This window comes from Muscardinus avellanarius (assembly GCF_963383645.1).
Source record: "Muscardinus avellanarius genome assembly, chromosome: 9".
Taxonomy (NCBI): Eukaryota; Metazoa; Chordata; class Mammalia; order Rodentia; family Gliridae; genus Muscardinus; species Muscardinus avellanarius.
This window is the reverse complement of record NC_137795.1, coordinates 52,452,159-52,477,915: the sequence shown is the minus strand read 5'-3', so window position 1 is coordinate 52,477,915 and position 25,757 is coordinate 52,452,159. Positions and strand designations below refer to the sequence as shown.

Sequence of the window (25,757 nt, the reverse complement as noted above, 5' to 3'; positions counted from 1 at the left end):
TTGCTTTTATTCTTTCATGCAGACACTTTTCATGATGGATTTCAGCAATAATCCCTGCTCCAAGTGGATCCAACCTACAGAATTCTCAGCAGGCTGCTGAAATAATGATAATGCAAGTAGTGTCTGGAGCGGCTCCCAGATACCATGTGGGCTTTTCCACATATCTTTGGTGAGAAAGAAGTGGTTAGTTGGTACACTCCAAAGATATAAATCACCAGTGATGAGGATACTTTCATTAATTTTAAATAAGCACAAAGCCATCAGCAAAGCAGAGAAATGTACTGATAAATATTCATCACAATGTTTGTGCAAATCATAACTCTAAGTGAAATTCAACATAAAGAAGAGAACAAGAAATCTGTAGTGATTTCTGTAAACATTATTGACATTGATGTATTAGTCTTGAGTATTATAAAAAAATTCATGGAACCAATCTGTAATGTGCATAAGCCTAATGTTTATAATCAAACATATATGTCATTTCAGCTTTTGCTCTCAAATCATGAAGAATGGCACAATGGAACAGAATATCAATATCACCTACTCTCATAGATGCTTTTTCTTTATTACTTTATTTACTCATTCATTCATCCAATTATTCATTCATTAAGTACTGATTGAGGACCTGTAAGGTATAGGGCATAGCACTAGTTGCCAGTGACATAATTTGTAAAGCAGACACAGTTCTGGCCTTATTTTTTGTTGGAAAAGTCAACCTTAATCAAATGAACATGTAAATAACAAACTAATTAAGGGCTGATATGGAAATATGGTGATTGGGTAGAAAATCTAATAAATTTATACTTATTTTGCAGTCTACGCAGGAGCTGCTAATAACAGTGAAATCTGTGCCCTGAGCTTTAGTGAGTTGTCCATAGACTCACTAAACCAGGCCATTGAGGGAGAGACTGATTCTTACAAAATAAAATTTTACCTTTTTTTTTTTTGTACTCTGTTTGAGCCTAGGGATATTCTACCTCTGAGCTGCATCCTCAGCTCTATTTTCTTTTTTCAAGTTACTTTTTTCAAGTAACCCTAAGTTACTCAGGGTCTCACTAAGTTGCTGAGGCTGGCTTTGAACTTGCAATCCTCCTGTCTCAGCCTCCCAAGTACTAGGATTACAAGTGTTGCCATCATACCTGGATACTTTCACTAACTTTTAGGACAATAATAGGTGCAATGTTTTAAAATTATCTGGCTCAAGGCAGGACTATGGCCGATTCTGGAATGTGGGAATTTGGTGTCTCACTCAAGAGATCTTGACAAAGGAGAAAGTCAGGAGTGACTCAGCTCTGGATGTCAATTTTTCAGTTTTACACTCCATCCAATGAGAGGAATTTGAAGAGGTTAGAAGAAATGTGGTGGGGCTTATCTGCTCTCCAGTGAATCTCTTGGACCAAAAGTTTGGCAGAAAAAAAATCCAGAAAAATGTGAACGAAACATTGAAAAGAGTACATTATGATGACCTTTCAGGGAACCAATGATGGAATGAGGTGTAATGTTGCAGAGAATATTTTGGCCCCTGATACTATTACTTTAGTAATAGGGCACTCATTAAACAATTTTGTTTCATTCTCTAATGAATAGATGTTTCCCATTTCTGTGTATCTGATCAGGTCTTGCCTTTAACCTCAGTAATATCTTGTGGCAAAATAACTGAATTTGTGGTTGGAAAAAATTTACATTTCCCATTCATAGAAACTGCCATAGGCAGAATATGAAGATTAGAGATATGCTTCTACATTCCATTTCTGAAAATTGCTGTTGACTTTCTGAAAAATCTTAGCTAGTCATTTGATGTCTTGGTCCCTTTAGCAAAATAGAAACCCTCTATTGTTTGCTTTGATGATAATGAAAAGTTCTTAGATACATACTTGTGCTCTCCATAGTTTTGTTTTGCTGCAGTATCATTCATGGATATTTTAAAATTCTTCCATATTTCCAGTTGTCATGCACTTGGGAAATAGCTAGCAGAGAGCTTTGCTCTAGGTAGTTTTAGAACTCAGACGGACAGGTTTTGTCTTTGTCAACAGTGTTGAGTCCTGGGAAATAACAACGTGATTCTTTAATTACATGATAAGAGGATGTCTAGCATATCTATTTCATTTTATACATACAAGACATGCAGAGAAAAAAGTATCCTTTAATTGAGCCACAGGAAAGAAGTCTAGAGGTAGAAAAATAACATAAAGTAGATCTTTGAAAGTTCTACAGAGCAACCTATTTTGTATTATGTATCATAATAAAGCCAAATACTTAAGAATGTCTTATCACCATTGGAATAAATGTCCTCTAATAATATAATGATTCATTTTTTAAAACACAGGAATTAAGTGTTTTAATTTGCACAAATCAGTTATTGTGAATCTAGAGATGTGTAAGTGGAATCTCCACATTTAAGAATAAAATATCCTCTGGTAAGAAATAAAGCAAAAAGAAATATTGAAATGTTATCTCTAAGTGATCAAAAGCTTCATATTAGACAAATGAATCTGTTATGTGAGATTATCATTGTTAACTTGGGATAAATTGCTATAATATTAGATGTCAACCACTAAGCCAAGCATGGGAAGGAGGGATGGGGAGGGATTGGGGTAGGGATTGGGTAGGGGCTAACTGAGCGATGTGTGCATGTATGTCTACACAAGTTTTTTTTATTTCATTATGATGTATGAATACAGTGGGCCAATAAAAAATTTATAAATAAAAAGGATATTTTCAATATCTTAGAGGTCATGAGACATATATGCAATAATTATCAAATAAAACTGCAAAGAACAGGCCAGCACTGTTCTTGAAGTTTTATTTTAATCTTAATAATAATGTATTTAGCCAAATATTTTATTCAAAACCTATATTGTTAAGATAAAGTGAACTAAGAGAGTGAGGAACTTTTTAATCTTTTTTTTTTTTATTGGTGCAATGTAATCACACAGCATAGTGAGAATCAAAGCAGTACAAACATAGATGCATATGTCACTTGGTACATTTTCTTCCACAATTCCTCCCTGTTCCCTCCCCTTCCTCCCATACTAGTGAGATTGGTAGTGTATTCTTATATTAATGTGACCTTATCTGAACTATTTCCTTTCTCTAAAGAGTGAGGAACTTAAAGCTGCACCTTCAGCAAGAGAGATGGTCTGCCTCTGACAGGACATTCCATTCTGAATCTGCAGCCTCCACCACGAAATCATGCCACCTCTCCAAGAGAAAGTGGCCAATGCTAAGGATTCACTAAGATAAAATAAAAATGGCTGGGATCTTTTGGAAAGCTTTGATAGACCTGGTAGAAATCATATTATATTGTCTGTTAATCTTTTCTCTTATTTTATTTCTATGATATTGAAATTTAAGCCACATTCTCTTTCACTTTTTCAACCTGTACATGTTACAGATGAGTCTGTTTTTCAGTTATCTTCCCATCTCTTTAGCTTAGGAAACATCTACTCATCCTTTTGGGTGAGAGTACACGTGTTACCTGGGTGAAGCTGCCTCTTCCTATCATGTAGTTCTGGACTACAGCACCATCCAGTGTGTGTGCACCTGAAATGCTCTAGCACTTACACCATTGCATTTTTTATTCTCAGTTTCCTATCATTGATTTCAAATAGTGTGTGGCAAATGTTATTATCCCGTGTGCCCAGATCTGTATCTAAGCACTTCATAAAATTTAAACAAGCTCTGCATAATAGAGATGGAAGCCGTTAAGCCTAGAAATTTGATCCAAGGGATTCTCAGGGGTTAGGGAATGAGACATGGTGCATGATGACTTTATTAATGCTTTTAAATTAAGTGTTTGTAGCAAATTCATTATGCATACATTTTAGAAGTACATTTTTATTCAATTAAATTTGTTTTTGATAATTGTCTACTAAACATAATATAGAGTGGCAACAAGTAAATTTATACTGTTGTAGCAAATGAATGAAAGAATAAAACAGTCAAGCATCTCAATCTTTCAGGTGTCTTAGTGATAGCAAGTTCTAATTGAGGTTATGAAAAACATCACACTTAATTAGGAGAAGAAAATAGAGGTTAAAATTTGATCCCAGATGATAATTATTATAATTCACAATAATGTTCATAAAGAAAATAAGTTATCACTGTGGCAATATAGCAAAAGTTTTGCCTCAGCATAAGTGAGTATAACCTATTTTTTTCAAACCTGTTTTGCTATTCTTTTATGTATGAGTCAGCTTTTTATAACTACAATGAAATTCAGGACACAGATTAACTTTAAAAAAACAGATTTATTTAGCTTTTTAGCTAGCTTATGGTTTTTGAGACCCAAGTGTGCAGTGTGAGACGTGGCTCAGTACTGGCGATGGCCTTCTTGCTGCTGCAGAGTCAGAAAGTGTCATGAGACATCACATACAAGGAACGGGAGCACCTGTGTGTGTGTGTGTGTGTGTGTGTGTGTGTGTGTGTCTGGTCTCTGTCCCACTTTTTATAAAGCTGCCAGAATAAGCATTGGAAAAGCCCCATCTCTGAACACCACAGTGTCAGATTGTCTCCATCCTGTGTGTGTGTGTGTGTGTGTGTGTGTGTGTGTGTGTGTGTGTGTGTGTTACTGAGGATTGAACCCGAACTCAGGGGCATTTTACACCCAACCCTACTCACTAAGTTACAGCATACTGTCTCAGCCTCCAAATGCTCTGATTTCAAGTGTAAGCCACCATGCCCAGTTTAAGTTTCCATCTTCCTAATACCAATAACATATGACTTCAAGGATTAAACTCCTACATGAGTTTGGAGAGGGCAAGAGGGGACAAGCCATGTTCAAACTATTACATGTGACAGACTCACATTCCTACATACTTTGTTTATTTCTTAAGGTTAATATTATTCATATTCTAAATAGCTTGAGTTTAAATAATAGTACATGCTGTCAAACATATCCAGTGACATAGGGCTTAATGAATGAAATAAGTAAATACTGTAGGATATCATTGAAAAATTAAGCAGGATTATACATATTTAGGTATATATATACTACATGCACACAATGTCAAACTTGATTTATTATTTGTATAATTTGAGTTTTTCTACTTCTCTAACCCTACTTCTCTCAGCAAGTCATCCTAAACTACCACAAAATATATTTTCTTTGTAAATAATTTTATCAAAATTCCTTGATTTATTACCAAGACCAAAAAAGTATAGATGAAGAATTATGTTTCTAAAAATTATTATTATTGAATCAATATTTTTAAAGGCCTAGTAACTTGTGTTCCATGATATATTTTTAAAACATCTATATATATTATGAAACTAACATATATTTAATATTGAAGTTTTTGAAGGCCTAGAAAAGCACATAGAAAGCAACAGAAAATAAAACATCTCTTATTTGCTCTTTAGCCTTGGAGACTTAACCTCTCTGTTTCTTGGCTTCTTTATCTGTGAAATGTGCTAATCCACACTGCCTAACTTATTTGATTAGCAAGATGATTAATGAGCTAATATTTGCAGAGAACTCAGAAAAGCACATAGCACACAATAAACACTATATCATCACTACTAAATAAAGTAAATTGTACTTTATTGTACTACTGAAACATTTGTAGTAAATTGTACTACTGAAACTCTGAACAACTTAGGGCATCTTACAGCATTTTCTTCAATAGATGTATGTATAAAGACAAAATGATATCAGCACAATGTTAGCTGCCTTATTTTTCATTAGCATTCTACCGAGAAAGAAAATTAAACAATGAAAAGAAAGCACTCTTACTGGTATTTATTTCCACTTTAGTTTCTTTTTTTGTTTGCTTTTGTGATGGTAGGGATTGGACATAAGGCCTCCTGAAAGCTAGGCGGGCTTTAATACTGAGCTACATCCCCAGCCTTACATTAATCTTTGATACATTTCTACTGTACATTTCATACATTTCTACTATAGTAGAAAATGTAAAGAAAGCCATATTTCTCGTGGTTTGTGTGGACTATTTGAGTAAAAAAATGCAAAGAAAAGTCAAATATGACAGTTGTTTGTGATTATTATGCCTGACTACTATTTCAATTGTATTGTTAATATATTGTTCACAAGAAAATGCTAGAGTTGACATTTTACAGATACGAAGATTGAAACACAGAAAGGCTAAGGAATTGACTTACATTTTCAAAGCTAGTAAAAGATGTAGTTAGGGTTTGAACCCAGGACAGCTGGCTCTGCAATCTGCATGCTTACATCTATATTCTGCTCTTAACCCATCTAGGCACTATTGCCCAAGTAAGTCCCATGCACTCAGGCATTTGTTTATGCTGTTTCTTTTGAAATTTTCTTTCCTTATGCTTTTCCCTGTCAAAATTTTGTAGCTTATTTTATAAGACCCAGTCCAAACAACACCTCTGCTTAAATCTTTACACTTAGTTCAGCACTAGGTATTCACTTTCCTTTCCTCTGATAACACATTCTAAAAATTATAGCTCTGTTTCAGCACCTATCATGGGCCTCATATATTATGCCTTTTCTTTGAAAGCAGGAAGTGGTTCTCTTCAGTCCAGTGTGGCTACCCCCATGCCCGGTCCCCTTCAGAGAATGAGTTGAGTAAATATTTGCTGGATGGAATTGACACTGGTCCAGGTCACAAACAGTGTGGACAGAAATGAAGCACAATGGATATGCAAAGCTTGTAGATAAAGATTCCCAATTATTAACTCGACTGCCTGGGTGTTCCTTTTGTGTTCTTGTGTGTAGGAAGGGATGGCAGGCACACTGAGCATCAGGCAGTGCGGAAACCTGTTTGTTGCTAATCAGAATCCTATTGAAAAACTGATAGTGAAGAGTGGCTGTGGTTCAAGTCTCAGCTGAGTTACTCATTAAATCTAGAACATTTTACTTAATCTGTCTGGGACTCGATTTTTTCATTGGGTTACTAATACTCAAATTAGATCAGTGCTGTGAAAATTAAAACAATCCATATCAATGAATTTAAAGACATTTAATATTAATAACTGTTATGAAATCTGTAAAAAGTCATAAATGTTAATTGCTATAACAGTGGATTCCTAGCCCAATATCAAATTATAAAGTGGCTAAAAATATAGTATTCAATGCTAAACATACATATGTTTGAAAATCTGCTTTATAGTTTCAACCTATATGACCTAGGGCAAGTTAACAAATAGAAACCTTCCAAGTTTTATTTTTTTCTAAAAGGAGCAGCGTTTTTATAAAATATAAATGAGTTAATGTAAAGTAACAAAGTAACATATAGTAAGTGTTTGATAAATATCAGCCAGAAGTGTGAAAATCAAACCTCCTGGGAAGTAAAAATGGTGAATTGCATAAATTGATCATTTCTGTGTCTAGGATATAGGAAAATCTCAAAAATATTAGCCATGATAAGCAGGTAGATAAATGGATAAAGAGATATAAAATGAGTACAGTCTGTATTTGAAATCCACTGACTTTTTTTTTTTTTTTTTTTTTTTTTTGCGGGTCTGGGGATGGAACCCAGGGGCATTCGACCTCCAAGCTACACCCCCTGCCCTATTTTTTTTTATTTTTTATTCTTTATTTTGAAACTGGGTCTCACTGAGTTGCAGAGGGCCTCACTAAGTAACTGAGGCTGTCCACGAACCGCGATCCTCCAGGTCTCAGCCTCCCGAATGCTGGGATTACAAGCGTGCGCCACCACGCCTGGCTCTGACTTTTTCTTTTTTATGATCCCAGTTATTCAGGAATGTAAATTGTCTACAAAACTCAAAATAAGACAGACATAGCCTGTTATTAATAGAATTGGATTGAACTCGTGTATTGTGGGAAAGTATTACATACAGAATCCCAGATTGACTAAACCTCAATGCAAAAGAAAACAAGCACAAGTCCAAGTCTCCTTGCTCACAGGTTTCCTTACCATAGACATACTATACACACCACACTTCATCTGTGCTTCTTCTCCCGGGAAACATGCTCTCATCTGAAGCTATGTAATCAATTTCCAAGTACCTCTATAAACAGGTGTCAAGACACAGTGACACTGTATATTTAACAAAAATCCTGGTGTCCTAACTTAAAAATAAAGTGTATAGTCTGGTCTGTAAGGATTAATTTCCTTGACAGTAGAATCAATGATTGATTATTTAATAATAAAATCTATAATAGAAACATCTGTATAAAGTTACTATGTATGAAAAAAGTATATATTTACTGACAAGAAATAATGAATAAAAACAATGTAAAACATATAAAATAATATTGACTTAAATTTAACTTGTTTTAGCAAAGTTTTTTGATTTTACTAATGTATTAATGTAAATACTTATTAAAAAAAACTAGAAGAGAAAAGAAAAGCAACCTGTATTGTCTGACCATCCAAGGAAAAACTACTGTTCACTTTCGATATATTTCTTTAGAAGTTTCTTATTTAAGAAATCCTGTCTCTAATGATAACATTATTTTCAATAATATTCTTTGAGAGAAAAATGGCTTTGTGAAGGAAGCAACATTCAATCTCAAGATTTATTAATTTTTAATCAGCAAACAATAGTGAGCCTAGAAAGTGTGGAATGTGAAATGATTAATTTGGCCACAGAGAATTTATGAAACTCCAGCAAGGTCACCATCAATTTAGAATTAAAATAATTATTTTGCATTTCATTGGACAAATAAATACCAGCTTTGCATTTAGTTGAACTGGCCGCAAGTGAGGACAGATCATGGGGAGAGAGGAAGGACTCTTATAGGGGATCCAGGGTAGAATGATCACATCATTTCTTAGAGGAAGAAACAGTTCGGCTGACATTTTAAGATTAGTTTTATCTTTCAGTTGTAGAGACCAGTTTGCCATTGTGTACTGATGATAATATGAAACTTAAAAAAATTCCCTCAAAACAGGTTTTTATAATGTGCATCTATATAATATTTTAAGGACAATTTGATCAAACATCTCTCTCAAGTTTCTTGAGTGAAGAATAAGTTTGTAACATTTTGAAACATTAAAAACTTATACAATATTTAAAATGTTATAATATGAGAGAATTTTTTTTATAATAGAGGTTGAATCCAGCATATTCTACCTCTGAGCTATGCCCCAGCACTTTTTTTTTTTTTAACACAGCCTTGCTAAATTGCTGAGGGTCTTGTTAAGTTGCTGAGGCTAGCCCCAAACTTTTTTTTTTTTGTGTGTGTGTGTGTGTGTGTGTGTGTGGTACTGGGGTTCCTGGAAACCCTTCTACTTCCAGGCTACACTCCCAGACCTATTTTTTTTTTTTATATACTTTTTAAAATTTGGAAACAGGGTGTCTTAAGCCAGCGCACTGGCTTCGAACCTCAGCGATCCTCCTGTCTCCACCTCCCAAGCATGGGGATTACAAGCGTGTGCCACCATGCCGGGCACTTTGGCCCCAAACTTTTGATTTTCCTGTTTTAAGCTCCCAAGTACTGGGATTACAGATTTGTGGCATTGTGCCCAATTTAGTTGACTTTTGTTTTGTTGATACTGGAGATTGAACCTAGGTGCATTCTAACTTCAAGTACACCCCTAGCCCTTTTGACTTTTTATTTCAAAACAGGGTTTTACTAAATTTCTGAGGTCAGTCTTGAACCTGCAATCCTCCTGTCTTAGCCTCCTAAGTACTGGGATTACAGGTGTGCACCACTCTCCTCAGTGAGACATTTTTTCCATTATTATCTCAGATAGGTTACCCCCTTCCTGAAATAAAACAATGCAATAACTGTATTATTTTCTCATAATTTCTTCAAACATTTTCTAATGGTTAAACAAAAAAATAATAAAATGTCTAAATTATTTTTAATTTACTTTGACATGTGTGTATTTGAGAGCATTTTCATTTGAAATATTAGAATTAATGAGATTTTAATAAAAATAGTGAAGCTAGGGAATATATGTCAATTTTATTCAATCGACTTCTACAAGGGTAGAGATTTTTGTCTGTTTCCGTCACAAAAAATGCCCAAAATGTATAATCTGGCCTTAGGTTGGTACTTGGTAAATACTAGGTGAGATAGTACTTCTATTATATTTCTGTCACAGAAATACTAATACTAATAATATTAGCATATTAGAGATACACTCATCCTGTGCTAGTATAGTTGAGCAATTCCTTCTGTATTCTTTTATTATTTTCTAGTCAAAAGGTTAGACTGTCACCAGGCTTATGTTTGACACTCAGTGAGTATTAGTTGAAGTATGTTTCTGTATATTTCTGTGACTATCTCTGAATCATTATTTTTTGATTTTGCTTTACTTTGTTTTGTTTTAATATTTGAGTTGGCCTTTTCGTTGGTTAGATGGGTATTTCCTACTTACTTCTATGAGGTACACACACAGTTTCTCAAAAACATGGAATAATATATCACGTGATGTCACCTCATTGCTGCCTATCATTCAGAATCCCAAGTTAATGTGGCAGGTAGAAATGGAAGTAGAAGCTGCTGAGGTACTAAATACATATTTACTGGTCATTCCAGCATGGCTGTGGGAACTTTGTCCGTGTGATTCAGACCTTCAACCGTACTCACCTCTATGTCTGTGGGAGCGGTGCTTTCAGCCCAGTCTGCACTTACCTGAACAGAGGGAGGAGATCAGAGGTAAGTCTGATGCGTGGTTTCGCTGCCACAGAGGTTCAAAATGGTATTTTGACTAAGAATTCAGAAATAGCAATATCCTTAAAGTATTTTTGTACTTTTAAACAAAAAGTATATTGCATTTTGTTTGTGACTGCCAGAGTACTTAAGGTATACAGTTTTTTGCCTTCAACTTAAAAGAAAAAACAGTATGTATATACCAAAAGGAATACATATACATATATATATATATATATATATATATATATATATATATATATATATGTTGTAAAAGATAATAAAGGGGAATATAACTTTATAATTACCTGGAATGTAAACCAGTAAAAACATCTTTGGATTATAGAAATATTGTATTATAAGCTTACTTTCTAAATCTATTTAAGTGATTTCTATTTATCTTTCAAATTTAATAAACCTTTATGAACTATATATCTGTATGATAGATAGACAAGAGACAGAATTCCAAGTGCTTTTTTTGAATAAAACTCTCTAAGTTAACTAATCATACTTTTATTTAAGACTGGTGTCCCCCTGCAGTAGGCTTTTCTTGCCTTACTCTTTCAATCATTAAAGTTTTATAGTTTGATATGGCTTTTGCTAAAGTCTAGTCAAATACATACCTAGTGCATAGTCAAACATAAAGCTGGGTGAAATTCAGCTGTGATATTTAGACTGCTTATTACCCACTAAACAACTGTTGATTAAGGAAGATATGCATTAGGCCAAAGAGTTTTTAGCCAAATAGGATGATTTAATTAATATGTTTTAAAAAACTGAATTACTTCAAACTACCTTTATTTGCTCTCATTATGCAACTTAATTTTAGAAAAATCCAGTTCTTAAATAATCCCTTGATTCAATTTTTAGAGATTAGAATTGTGAAGATTAAACATTGCTACCGATATACTTTATAAAGCCTAGTTTCTTTTAACAAGAATTAATCTACATTAGTACTAAATATACTTGAACAATGATTTCTCCTGTTTTCCTTTATTTTAAAATTACTTTTTCAGATGTGTAGTTTACACATATGTCTCTTGATGAATGAAAACTCATTGACAAACAACTGTGTAATTATAATTCAGTCTTCAATTGAGGCTCTTCCAAATGTGATTCAGGATGCTACAAAACATTAAAATCCTCCGAGGAAACATAAAGCTATGCTTTTGGAAGAATGCAGTTGATAGCATTGAGCTTGTCATTAGGACCACATGTCTGTGATCAATTGATTAAATAAACTACTGCTCAGACGTCTGCCAGACGCTTCGCTGGAATCTGCAGTCACTGCACAGGACAACAGTAGCAGAGTGGTTTTCAAACCACAGATTTCAAATCAAATCATTTTCCCATGTACAAATTGCCCACTGTGTACTTCAAGTCGTAATTGGAAAGTCTGTCCAAAACATAATCTACTTGAGAAAACCAGCATGAGATAAATTTTAATCACTTTGCTAAATATGAACTACCTTAGCCTCACTTCAAAAGATATGCTTCAAAGGGGGAAGCATTTCTGTTAATTAATTTCATATCTTAAATAATATGTGAACACCTTAAGGGGCAATTTAGATATGCAAGGTTTATGATTTTTAAGCTTTGTGTGTTTGCCTTGGTAATCAGCTCTAGTAAAGGGTTTACCATTGCATCATTTGTGATATATTTGTAGTATGTAAATAAAGAAATCTGCACATTTTTTTTTTTGTTTTTGGTACTTAGGGTGGAACCCAGGGGCATTCTCCCTTTCTACCTCCGAGCTACACCGCACATGGCAGAACTGCACAATTTTATAAAACATCAGGTGTATTTATTTTATTTTAGATTGGGAAAAAGGATCTCCTCGCATAAAATTATCACACGATGCAGAAAGCTTTATTTTGAGACAATTCTCCTTTCTCATCATTAGCATTGTATTTTGTAATGACCAGGAGTAGTATTTACTGTTAACACCCTGTGTTAATATCAAAATGCAGTATTTCTCATATTTGAAATCAGTTTAAAAGTGAACTGGGTTAGTTCTACAGTTATTAATTATTTAGCTTTACTGCTGAGGTGTTATATTCCATATTTCAACTGCCTTCATAGAAATTCATTGGTTCTGAGGAAATTGTTTATGTACCTACTTCACTTTTAAGCTTCGCACATTTTCCTTATCCTCTATCACTCTCCTGCTTTTTTTGTGAGTCTGACTCAGAGCTTAGCCAGAGCACTTCAACAGTGTCCATCTAAAGAACCTAGAATTCTTGCTATATCAAGACCTTACTGTAGTTCTTCTTTTCTATCCACTGTTATTACTCTCTGTCTTCTGATCCTGAAAAAAAGATAAAGCAACACAAGAAAACTGTGACCTCAAACTCCTGTGTAAAACATGAAGAGAGAGCGGTGATTGGTGAATTTTGTTGCAAATTCTTGACATATCACCACATGTCATCTCTGGTTGATTTTATCAGCTGTTTCTGTGTGTCTTTCAGTAATTCAGTACCATTTAAACCCCTGACCCTGGCACTCATCAAGTAGATACCTTTGCTTTTGATGAAGCAGCACTAACACAAATGACTCATCGCACACTCATCCACATTACCCCTGCGCTTGTGGAAGCAAAATGGTCACCAGACCAGTGCTTAGGCATCTTCTGGTAGTTTTCTTCTGTTTCAAAAGAAAAAGTGTGCATTTTCCTTGATCAACAGAGTTCTTTGTTCAATATCCTTCATCACTTTAATTTCTATCTTTATTTATTTTTCCCCTCATTTACTACTCTTTTCACTTTAAAAACAGAATTATGTTTCCTTTTCTTAAATCATTACCTTGGTTCTGCAACGTTTTATCAGCTCCTGTTTTCTCTCTCTTATTACAAAGTGTTTCAAGACTTGAGGGCTGCGTTTCCAGCTTCCATAATCCTGTTCTCCATGCCTTTATTAAACCTTATATCTTTCACATGAACTGCCTACATGAATTAAGACTGATTAATGGCCAAGATTCCTCAGTGGCCCTTAATGACTCCCTTAATTAGTATACCTAACCCTACACCAATCTATGCCCTCTAGGAGTCAACAGATTTATTGACACCTATGATTACTGGACATTTTGCTAAGCTTTCTCTTCTAAGTTTTTACACTTACACTTTTTGATCCTTTCATTTTCTATTATTGATTCAGTTCACACATATTATTTAATGAAAATAAAGGGAAAACACAATTTTGTCAGAATTCTTAAGATTCTTTAAAGATATTGATTGGTTTTTTTTTCTTGTGTGTCCTATGATAAGTAAATAGAACAATTTTTTTTTCAGTACTGGGGATAAAACCCAGGGGTATTTATTCTACCTCTGAGCTATACTCCCAGCCCTACTTTTATTCTTTATTGTGAAACAAGGTGTCACTAAGTTGCATAAGGAAGGCCTCACCTCAGTAGCTGAGGCTGTCCCAGAACCTGGAACTTCCTGTCTCAGCCTCCCAAGTACGGGATTATAAGTGTGCACCACCGCGCCCAGGTTAATAGAACAATCTTAAGAAGACAATGTATGAAGAGAAGTCTCTTGTCATTTGTGTGTTAAGTTGTAAGGGACTTGAGATATGAGATAATGAGTTGAAGAAATATTGGGAGGTCAATTAAGAGAATCGATATTGTAGGTCAAGAAAGAGACTATTATACTCAGGTGTGGCAATGGAGATAAAGAGGTACAAAATATACAATATTATAGGTGACATTGATAGAATTCAGATAAGAAAAATAAAAACTCTAATGTTATAGATAGTGATTTTTTGTTGTTTGTTGTTTTCAGTTCCTTTAATAATATAGATATCAGAAATGGAGATAAAACTATAAAATTTTAAGTATTCATTCTCTTTATTTCCTAACTTCTTCATTAGGTATAAGTACTTGATGGCAAAGACTTTATATATTTTATTGTTTCCTCAGAATAAGCATTGTACATGGTAAATTCTCAATAAAATTTTTGTTCAATAAATAAATGAATGAACAAGTGAAATTTTAAATCTTAAGTTATTAAATGTTTTTTAATTTATGTAATAAAATTAAGTGGTAACAAAGTTTTATTTTTTTAACATCTTAACTATTTTAGAAATATTTCATTCCTCCCATTCATTGTCCCGCTATGGATAACTTTCTTCTTTTGATTAATGTTCAGCACATCTAGTTCAGATTTATAATAATGTTTGATTGTCAAACAATTTTTGGTGATGCTGATTTGAGGGGAACTCCTGCTTGGATCAGCTCTATGGGAAGTATAATAGGATGAGAACTGGCCTGCTGAGGATAGCTTGTAATTTACAGATTAATTCTTCTTATGGGGCAAGTAAATCTTAATTTAGGAAGTTGGGAAGTTGGGAAACCAAGTAGAAAGCATATTAATTTTGATGATGCTTTGTTTTACTAATGAGTCATTATTCTGGCAAAATAAATTTTATGTTATATTTTATCTACAATAAAGGACCAAGTATTCATGATTGACTCCAAGTGCGAATCTGGAAAAGGACGATGCTCTTTCAACCCCAATGTGAACACAGTGTCTGTTATGATCAGTGAGTAGAAAATAAAGGGAGAGGGATATGTAAAACAATAAAACTAGCATGATATTAACATTAACTGAAAATAGCTGCCAATGTTTTCTGTAGTTGTTTTTCTAGTATTAAATATATTAGTTTTTCCTCATGTTTTAGTAGTAATTTGCAAATGATTGAATATCAAATCAAATAAATTATTTCTTTCAAATCAAAGAAGAAACTCATATGTTAACCAAGAATTTTCTCTGTGGATTGGTCTAAAAGTTGGTAAAAGGAGATGCTGGCCTTTTTCATTCTCTTACTTTCCATTAAATATCAGAAGCAGCAGGCCAAACAATTGCTAATGTGTACATTGTAAAATCAATTTGTTTTTAAACCCCAATCCTGGGATGCCTTTCTATTAGCCACTTAAAAGATATTTCCTTCTGGCTAGCTAAAACACTTGTAGAATATGTATGAGTTATTGTGAGTGACCAGTAACAAATCTTGTCAAATGTATAGTTGATGATTTTTTATCTCTGCTCTCTTTATGTGTTGCCAGCAGTAAAATTTAATACCTTGACAATAGAACAGGTGAAAAAGTAATCATTGTCCTCAGATGCTCATTCAGTTAATTTAAGTAACCAACTCATCTTTCTTTCTCATATCTGGAAACTTAATTAAGACAGGTACACCCAGCACTGACTAAAATGTGAACTTGGAAGTTAACCAATGGATTAATTCCATATGGTCATTCAAACTGGGCAGGGAGAAGCCCAGGACATCATTAGGACAGAAGTTCAAGAGCTTTGGAGTTGCAAACTATCCAATTATATCTAAAGACTATTTTCAGATTAGTTTCTAAATACTATTTAATAATATTTATGTTTTGAAAGTCTTTTCTTTGTTACGATGGACATCACCTTTGAAATAACAGAAAAATGCATGAATTCTGTGATAGTTAATAAATATACTGATTTTTATTTTAAGCCAAAGTCTATCAAAATAAACTTCAAAGATATATATTAGCATGGTAATAATGGAGTTTTATTTTCTTGAATATTATTTAGAGTAAAAATATGTACAACATGGCATTATAAATTGTTAAACTGTCATAAGTCCTTTGGTAAATTTTTCCTTATAAAATTGTATTTGTTTGCACATTCAGAGTGATTCTGGCCTTGGTTATTCAAAGACCTTAGTCTCCTATGTTCATGCTCCTATGTTACTCTTTAATATCTCGATTAACCTTATAATTTATATAATTAAATAGAGTCATTAAACAATTTTTAACTTAAAAACTGAAGATAAAAAGAACAGGAATATTTATGTTAATACTTGTCATTTAATTATCTAGTTGATTATTCATCAAAAATAATTCCCAGTAATTTGTTTAGTCATCACACTTTAATCATATTACAGGGCTTCATCACTTATATTTCATTGCAATGCACTAAATAACACAAGTTGTTTAATATATTTATATATCCATTAAATGCCAAGAAGCATAGTGCATTAGAATTACAAATTTCACAATACAGGTGTAGCATCTAATCTATTGTGGAAATCTAATGTTCTTTTGCTACCAGGGCAACAAAGAAGTCAAGATTATGTCTTTTAAAGAACCTACCATAAAATTCATGAAGATGTTTAAGTCCGAAGTACAATTATAAAGGAAAGTGTTTTTGGATCTATGGCAAAAGGCACACACGTATCTTTACATAAAACCTTGCAAAGAAAATTTGAGGGGAAGAATCTTACTCTTAAATATTCTTTTCAAGGTGACATTAATTAAATATTTCTGATTGATACAATAAAAGCAGAAATTTGCTAATCTACTATTAGAATGTTGAAAACTTAAGACAGAAAGTACATCCAATTAGATATGCAAGCTTTTGTAATGTTCAAGGAATAACTATTAAGGTGGAGTGCAATAGGATTAGATTAGCTCTCTGCCAACCTCTGATTTTTTTTTTTTCTTGGAAACAGATATAATTGGTAGTTGTGCTCATCAATGTATTGTAAAGCAGGAATTTATAATCCAGGGTTTTATGGTTAATTGCTTATAACAAAACAGGAAATAATTACAAAATGATCTCAAATTAATAGCCAAATATATGTGTACATATGTATCACAAATGTTCATAGAATTTTAAATTTCTAAATTACCCCAAAAGTCCTTCATGCACATTCTTGTCACCTACCCATGCTCTGTGTCCCTGGGATCTGGACCCCTCCTAGGAAGGAGGGCTAGGTGACAGACGCCTGCCACACCAGCTTGCTGAATGGTAGGGCTGCAGCTCATGCCCTGGTGAGCACTTATTAGAAACATTCCATTCTCCATTCTATGCTGTCCAGCTGTTCTGCTGATTACTAGACAGTGAGCTTGGAGTGCTTCAGATAGTCCAGTCCTGCCAAAATGACCAGAAACTGAAGGTAACCAAAGGAGTAATCCCAGAACATCAGTCATAGAACACAGCTGCATGGCAGATCCGGGGACCAGAGCTGATAAGCTTTATTCTTTTAAAAAATAGATGTTCAGCTACTGTTTTATACTCAGGGGTCATATTGCATCTAATCAGTTCAGTGCTTACTTCTCTTTACTAGGGTAAAAAGTAATAGAATCTTCAAAGTTAAGCTAAATGTCTAACTTATGTATGTATACATTAAAATATCTGAGTAGCCAGCCATTAGTAATAGTAATAATTTTAATTTTTAAATACATTCTCTTTCTTATCATTATAGTCTATTTTATGAATAAGTTATAACTAAAAAGTACAAGTCGGGTGTGGTGATATACGATTGTAATTTGGGTGGCTGAGACAGGAGGATCGTGATTTGCAGACAGCCTCAGCTATGTAGTGAGGCCCTTTGCAAATCAGTGAGACCCTGTTTCAAAATAAAGAATAAAAAATAGGGCTGGGGGTGTGCTCGGAGATTGAATGCCCCTGGGTGCCATCCCCAGTGCTGGAAAGAAAGAAAGAAAGAAAGAAAGAAAGAAAGAAAGAAAGAAAGAAAGAAAGAAAGAAAGAAAGAAAGAAAGAAAGAAAGAAGAAAGAAAGGAAGAAAGGAAAGAAAGGAAGAAAGGAAAGAAAGGAAGGAGAAGAAAGAAAGAAAGAAAGAAAGAAAGAAAGAAAGAAAGAAAGAAAGAAAGAAAGAAAGATAGATAGAAGCAGTGTTTATATTACTAGGAACCTTCCAGAACTAAAGATCAAAACATATAATGAAAAGATTAAACATTAGTACTAATTTATTTTAACAACCTCATGTCATCAAGTAATAATAAAAGTGAAACTATCCATTAGTAAAATCATAGAATGTTTAATATGCAAGAACTTTTGAGAACATAACCCATTTCCCATTTTTTTTTAGGTGAGAAGATTGAGATAGTGTGTTAACATGACTTAGCCCTAATTTCCAGCTTGTTAGTGATAGCCAAAATTAAGTCGTCTTCTGATTCCTATAGTGTTTTTTATTTATTAGGCGAAAAATAATAATAAACCAGGCATGGTGGCTCATGCCTGTAATCCCCGTACTTGTGAGGCTGAGACAGGAGGATCACACTTTTGAGGACAGCCTAGTAAATAGTGAGACTCTCATCAATCTAGGGAGACCCTGTGTCAAAATAAAAATAAAGCCATGCGTGGTGGTGCACGCTTGTAACCCCCGCGCTTGGGAGGTGGAGACAGGAGGATCGCGCAGGTTCGAAGCCAGCCGCTCTGGCTTAAGAGACCCTGTTTCCAAAAAATAAAAAAGTATGAAATAGTTCTAGGAGTGTAGCCCAGAGGTAGAAGGGCTTCCAGGAACCCTAGTACCACCAAAAACAAACAAACAAACAAAATAAAAATAAAAAACAGGGTCGGTGGTATAGCTCAGAGGTGAAATGTTCCTGGTTTCAATCCCCACTAACACACACACACACACACACACACACACACACACACACACAATAATAATAATAATAATAATAGAATAATAATAGTAAAGCCTTTTAATCTTTTATACAACTGCATACATAATACATAAATTTTATTTAGTACAATTAATTATAAAAATAGAAATTTTGTTTCTACATAGAAAAAACGTTAAGGACTATTGAGAATAGCATTCAGAGTTGTGTGCATATGTTTTTAAACACATTGACTCGCCCTATGAGGTATAATTACAATGTGCCAATAAGATTAATTTTTTTTAAAAATTATGCTATGCCCATCTATGAAGTTATCACCAGCAGTCTCACTATAATGTACAAGGAAGGGTAACAGGGTAGGACCTGAAGGGAAACACACCAAGACTTGTGTGTATGTTTGTCTGTATGACTTTGAACCTCATTATGATGTGTAATTACAATGTATCACTAGTTTGTAAAACCGTGTTTATATGTATTTATAGTTGTTTTAAATACATAATATATAATATATATTATTATTATTCATATAGGTGATAATGACACCAACTTAAAATTTATACTTTTTTGAGGGACAATGAAAATCAATTATAAACATTCTGTAACTTTTTTAGATGAACTACTAATAAATAAGCCTTTCTTTCTTTCATTCTTTCTTTCTTTTTTTATGGTGCTGGGGATTGAACAGAGGGGCATTCTACCTCCAAGCTACACCCTCAGCCCGATTTTTTAATTTTTTATCTTGAAACAGGGTCTCACTAAGTTGCAGAGGGCCTCACTAAGTAGCTGAAGCTATCCTCAAACCCAGATCCTCCTGTCTCAACCTCCCAAGTACTGGGATTCCTTGAATTTTAAAATAGCTTTAAAAATATTTAAGCTTCTTTTGACATCTTCTTACTTTTTCATAGATGAGGAGCTTTTCTCAGGAATGTATATAGATTTCATGGGGACAGATGCTGCTATTTTTCGAAGTTTAACCAAGAGGAATGCAGTCAGAACTGATCAACACAATTCCAAATGGCTAAGTGGTAAGAAAACATTTTATGCATTTTTTCCTTTGATAGTATGCTTTAAGTTAACATAAATTCTGTAATGATAACTGGGAAAATAGTTAAAATCCAAAGTATTAGGCTATGATATAAGTAATGGTCATTCTGCACTGTGTGATTTGAAATTTTTAGGATAAATAAATGAAAAACCCATCCTTCACATTCCGGTTCCTTATGTCGTTAACCATGAAACAGTTGTCACAGGAAGATTAATAAAAAGTGAAAGTATCCAAGTATCTTCTCCAGCTGTTAGATGTTAACATATTACATTTAAATATGCTTTTTATTTCATTTTAATGCTTGCTCCTTTTAATAAAACCAAATCTAAAAAAATCGTCCTAAATATATGATGCTTAGATATATTGAGAAAGTTACATTTAGGAACTCTCCCTATTTGTTTCATACTTAGATTCTAAAATTATAAAACGGACATATATTTTCTTTTCAACATTTAAGTAATATTCACTAGATATCACAGATGTGTTAGTTTTGTTATTATGATTAATTCAACTGTTTCAAATTCTTGGGGTCATATGGAATTCTCATTAAAAAAAAAGACTCCAGTGTTCGATTTGACTATATGATTCCAACCGGTTGCTGTTGTTTAGAGGAGGGAGAAACCACTAGGATCTTTGTCATTTCACCCTGAGGAACATTTTGAACTGACTCTAAATTTGACGCTTCACTTCACATTGCACGGTGGAGCATGAATCACCACATTAAGCATCTCATTTCACTGATAGGGCAGCACAAGAAAGCACTGATTGTCCATTTACTTCTTCAGATTTTTCCTCCAGTACATCTGGAAATAGAGCATTCTAAATGTTACTTTGTTCTTGAAAAAAGGAAACCCTGTATGTCTTCAAATGACTGCATTTTCTTCCTTGAGAAGTTTCTCCTTCATTTATTTCATTTACTGTGTTTTAAGAAAAATGTGGGTTTTTTTTTTTTCAGATTTTAGACTCCCCACTCCTCAATGTGCTTCAATGAGTTTGAGTTTATGTGCACTAGATTAAAAACCACCCTTTAAAAAAACAAACATTTTTTCAATAAAACAACCATCAGATTCCATGGGAAATAACGAGTAGAAGAGCCTTTCAATTTTTAAAAACTCAACAGCGCGCAAAGGATTTTTGCATTGACTACACTTCCAAATGTGTTGCAGACAGAGAGAAAGAAATATTGCATTATGGTTATACTTTGTGGTACTTAACATTCCAAATGTGGTATGTTGAAGGGAATACAATCACTGCGTTTTGAAATGTTGCCTATGAACTAGTCTTCTATACCAAGATAGGGAAGGTATGTGCCTATTTGGAAGAGCTGTCGATGGATTTTCATCATGAGTATAGTCTTTATATTTTTTTCCAGAACCTATGTTTGTAGACGCACATGTCATCCCGGATGGCACCGATCCCAATGATGCCAAGGTGTACTTCTTCTTCAAGGAAAAGCTGACTGACAGTAACAGAAGCACAAAGCAGATCCATTCTATGATTGCTAGGATATGTCCCGTAAGTGCGAGTGCTACGCTCATGGGAGGAAGACTTCAAGTCATCTGAAGATCTCTCCCAGTAGTTCATCTTTATGTTTTCACTATCAATTGTTACAAAGAAATACTGAGAAAAGACCTTTAGTATAATGTTTATTTGCAGCATCCATATGAGATAAGAATCCACTATTTTATTTTTTTTAAATCTTTATTCAGAGAAATATTTTGGTTGTGGTTTTAATTGGGTGAACAGTTTTGACTAATGTTTGCATATTTATTTAATGTGCTGGACTTCAAACAAATAGCTAAACTGTTGACCAAAAAAACCAAAACAATTACTTTGAATAAAATATAGCTGAGTCAGGTGTGTGGTGGTGTATGCCTATATTCCCAGGACTGAGGCTGAGACAGGAGGATCACAAGTTCAAAGCCAACCTCAGCAACCTAGGAAGGATCTCAGCAACTTAGTGTCTATAATAGTGAAAATTAAGAAATGCTTTAGAAATACAGTTCTTATTATAAAGAGTAAACATACATAGCACTTAAAAATATGTAATTTTTTCTTATGCAGGAGTTCTATAGACTTACGCTAACTTATTTGATTGGTATCCTATGTGAAAAAGTATTTCTTAAAGTGCTTAGGGTTGATTCATCTTTAAATGTTGCAATATTCCACTGATCAGAGCTCAGCTGTTGATTGGTCATTTGAAACAAGATAACAAAGGTGTCAGGTGTGCAAGGCGTCTAGACTCAGGCAAACAAAACCATCAGGAGACGCTTTGTGAATGATCCAAGTGTCATTCGCCTGTCTTGGCCAGAGAAATATATATAATAAAGCATCTGATTAAAAATGATATGCCCACTTTCCTGACCACTGTAGGGGCTTCCACCATCACTGTATACAATGATTTTTAGTTATATTAAAGACTTTAATATGAATTATCAAGAAAAGGTAAATTAAATTGTCTCATCTTAATTCCTATATCTATCTTTATTCATACATTTTATCAACACTTCTATCGTATGTTGTTAAAACAAGGACATATATTATTGATTATCCCAATAATTGATTATTATCCCAATTTGTTGATTTCTAGCTGATTAAGAAAAAAGTACAACTACAGCTCTTTTAAAAAATACTATAAACCTTAAACATTTTTCTTTATGGATGTGCAGATGTGATTAGCCTTTCTGTTCTTCAGAGTATAATAAATCCTGAAGTAATTAGAGTCCACGTTGAATTTGTAATGCACTTCACTTTGTAAGTAACCAGAGTTATGTTTCTGAAATGGATTCAGAATGACACTGGAGGACTGCGTAGCCTTGTCAACAAGTGGACCACCTTCCTAAAGGCCAGGCTGGTGTGCTCAGTCACAGATGAAGATGGCCCAGAAACACACTTCGATGAATTAGGTACGTAGATGTATGATTGAACTATGATTTTTAAAGAGATCTCATATGTTTCATATATTCTAATAGTCTCTCAGAAGAGGATGTATCTTTTATTAATTGTTTCAGTGTAAATAATGCACCAATTTGAATTAAGGATCCAGAGACTGTTCATAAATTTCTTTCCTAATCGTTTTTGCCCAAGTGCACTGCTCGACTATTTAGTTCACTGAGTTTACCATAAGGTATGAATGAGTGTGTGGAAGTACTTCTATAATTTCTCAATAGGTAATGATAGGGCTTTTACAAAAGAATATGTATTTCAGGTACATTAAAATGTCTAATATTCTTGTTTAAAATGAAGTTGTTCAAGAACACATCTGTGTATCTTTCTTTAATATTGCAGCTAATGACTAGAAAGAGTTTAGAAGAAAAAGTGTCAAAGTAGAAATATGGAGAACTGAGCCCTGCATGGTGGTGCATGATTGTAATCCCAGCACTTGAGAGGCTGAGACAGGAGGATTACAGATTCTAAGGACAGCCTCAACTACTTAGTGAGACTCTCAGCAACTTAGTGAGACCCTGTTTCAAAATAAATAATAAAATAGAGATGAGGGTGGTACTTAGAGGTAGAATGAATGCCTTTGGCTTCAACCTCCAGTACTGCAAAATGAATGAATGAATGAATTAATTAATTAATTAATTAATGAATGAATGAATGTGGAAACCTGAGCTCTCATCTTCATTCTGCTTGTTGACCCCCAGTCCAAGTCTTCCTAGTATGGTATAAGTATGTTTCAACCTTCCATGTCACATAAGACTAATAGCCTGATTCCTTTTGCCAAAGAACAGATTTCTTTATAGAAATAACTAGGTATACATCATAGTGTTATATTTATGTAGTGCCACTTAAAAATGACTTTTCTTTTGCATTCATCCACTAAAATGTAAAATACTGATTTTTTTTTTTAGGTGGGTGATGAGCCATGAAATAAAACAGACATACAGTATGAAACAAAATTTTATGTTTCTGACAGTTATAATCCTGAAATAGATAGTTGTTCTCCTCAAAAGCCATTATGTTTATCATGCAAATAAAAATTTCTTCATCAGCTTTTGTAGGAAAAAATATCCAAGTATGTGACATAGCCTTTGTCCACCCCCCCAAATTAGCAAGTATGTTTATATTTCAGTCTTTTATTATTTCAACAAGAGCTACTGTCCACTTTCGCTCATATATGGAAAAGCAAGTGGTTATTTCTTCAGAGGTACTAAATTCATTGTTAATTTTGAATATGTATGTTTTTGTATTCCTCAGCAAGAATCATACTTGCAAAATTATGAATAAATTCAAGTTTTTCTTATAATCATTGCAGATGATTGTGTTTTAAATCAGAATGTAATTTCAAGTTCTTTTATTTATTATGGTAGTATTTATGCATATTTTGTCTTTAATATATTTGTAACTGTCTCTTTGTTAGAACTATCACATAAATAAAATGATCACTAGCAATTTTGACTTAAGTCAAATTCAGTTTACTTTATATGAAGAACTCACTATGAAAAATTTGTATTCATGCTTCAACCTCTAACCCTAGGTTAAAAAATATTGATTTTTGTAATATATTTAAATATTAAAAACTAATATTTTATCCTTAAAGGATATTTAGAAAACACAAAAGCAAAGATGCAACAGGAAAATGTATTCAGCTTTGCTACTCAGGAACTCTCATGGTTAATCTTTTTCTTCTACTTTGGTGTATAGTTTTAAGGTTCACCTTGTTCTAGTCTATTTTATATACCATTGTGTTTTTTACAGTTAATAATATTTCATTAGTCTGGTTTCTACAGAGATAGCAAGGCTATCCCATTAGTGCCTGTGTAACAATTTATTTAATTTACTATGGTCTTATCATTTAGTTGTTTCCAATTTATAATTATGCTCGAGATAAACTTTTCTCAAGAGTACTTTGGATCATTGAGATTATTTTTATAGGATACTATAAACAAATACAGCTAATATTTGGAATTTTTAAAAGAACAGCCTTTTCCTTTTTATAGAGGATGTGTTTCTGCTGGAAACTGATAATCCAAGGACAACACTAGTGTATGGCATTTTTACAACCTCAAGGTAATTATTAAACCATTTTACTCAATGAGTTCAAAAACAAGCTTTAGCCGAGCGTGGTGGCGCACGCTTGTAATCCCCGCGCTTGGGAGGCTGAGACAGGAGGATCGCACAGGTTCGAAGCCAGCCTCAGCTGCTTAGTGAGGCTCTCAGCAACTTAGTGAGACCTTGTTTCCAAATAAAGTATAAGATAGGTCTGGGAGTATAGCCTGGAGGTAGAAAGCCTCTGGGTTCCACCCCCAGTACAACAAAAAATAAATAAATAAATAAAATAAAAAATAAAAACAAGCTTTATTAAGTAATAGTAATTGTTTTGAGCATTTTTTTTCTCTTCAACTTTTACTTTTCCATAGCATTTGAAGTATAATCCTCCCATTTTATTTACTTTTGCCAGATTACAAAATATCAAAATATAAACAAATTCTTTCTTCCTTTTTTTTTTTTTTTTTGTGGTACTGGGGATTGAACCCAGGGACATTCCACCTCTGAGCTAAATCCCAAGCCCTTTTCATTTTTTATTTTGAAGTAGGATCTTTGCTGGGTGTGGTGACACATGCCTACAAGCCTAGTGCTTCGGAGGCTGTGAAACAGAAGGATCTCGGGTTCGAGGACAGCCTCAGCAAATAGTGAGACTCTTCAATCTAGTGAGACGCTGTTTCAAAATAAAAATAAAATAGAGCTATGGGTGTAGCTCAGCGATAGAACATTCCTGGGTTCAATCCTCAGCACTAAAAACGACAA

The 25,757-nt window shown here is 33.7% G+C and overlaps 1 protein-coding gene across 1 annotated transcript in view; it reads left to right on the top strand.

Annotated features, from left to right (window-relative positions):
- The window catches only part of SEMA3C (semaphorin 3C), a gene marked incomplete at its 3' end in the record, with an annotated part of 165,430 nt that overhangs the window by 82,428 nt on the left and 57,245 nt on the right, over positions 1–25,757 (top strand). The window contains exons 4-9 of the mRNA XM_080701056.1: positions 10,439–10,558; positions 15,000–15,090; positions 19,867–19,986; positions 21,379–21,521; positions 22,798–22,912; positions 24,950–25,019. Coding sequence (XP_080557182.1) covers positions 10,439–10,558; positions 15,000–15,090; positions 19,867–19,986; positions 21,379–21,521; positions 22,798–22,912; positions 24,950–25,019 — 659 coding nt within the window. The remainder of the gene's footprint in view (positions 1–10,438; positions 10,559–14,999; positions 15,091–19,866; positions 19,987–21,378; positions 21,522–22,797; positions 22,913–24,949; positions 25,020–25,757) is intronic.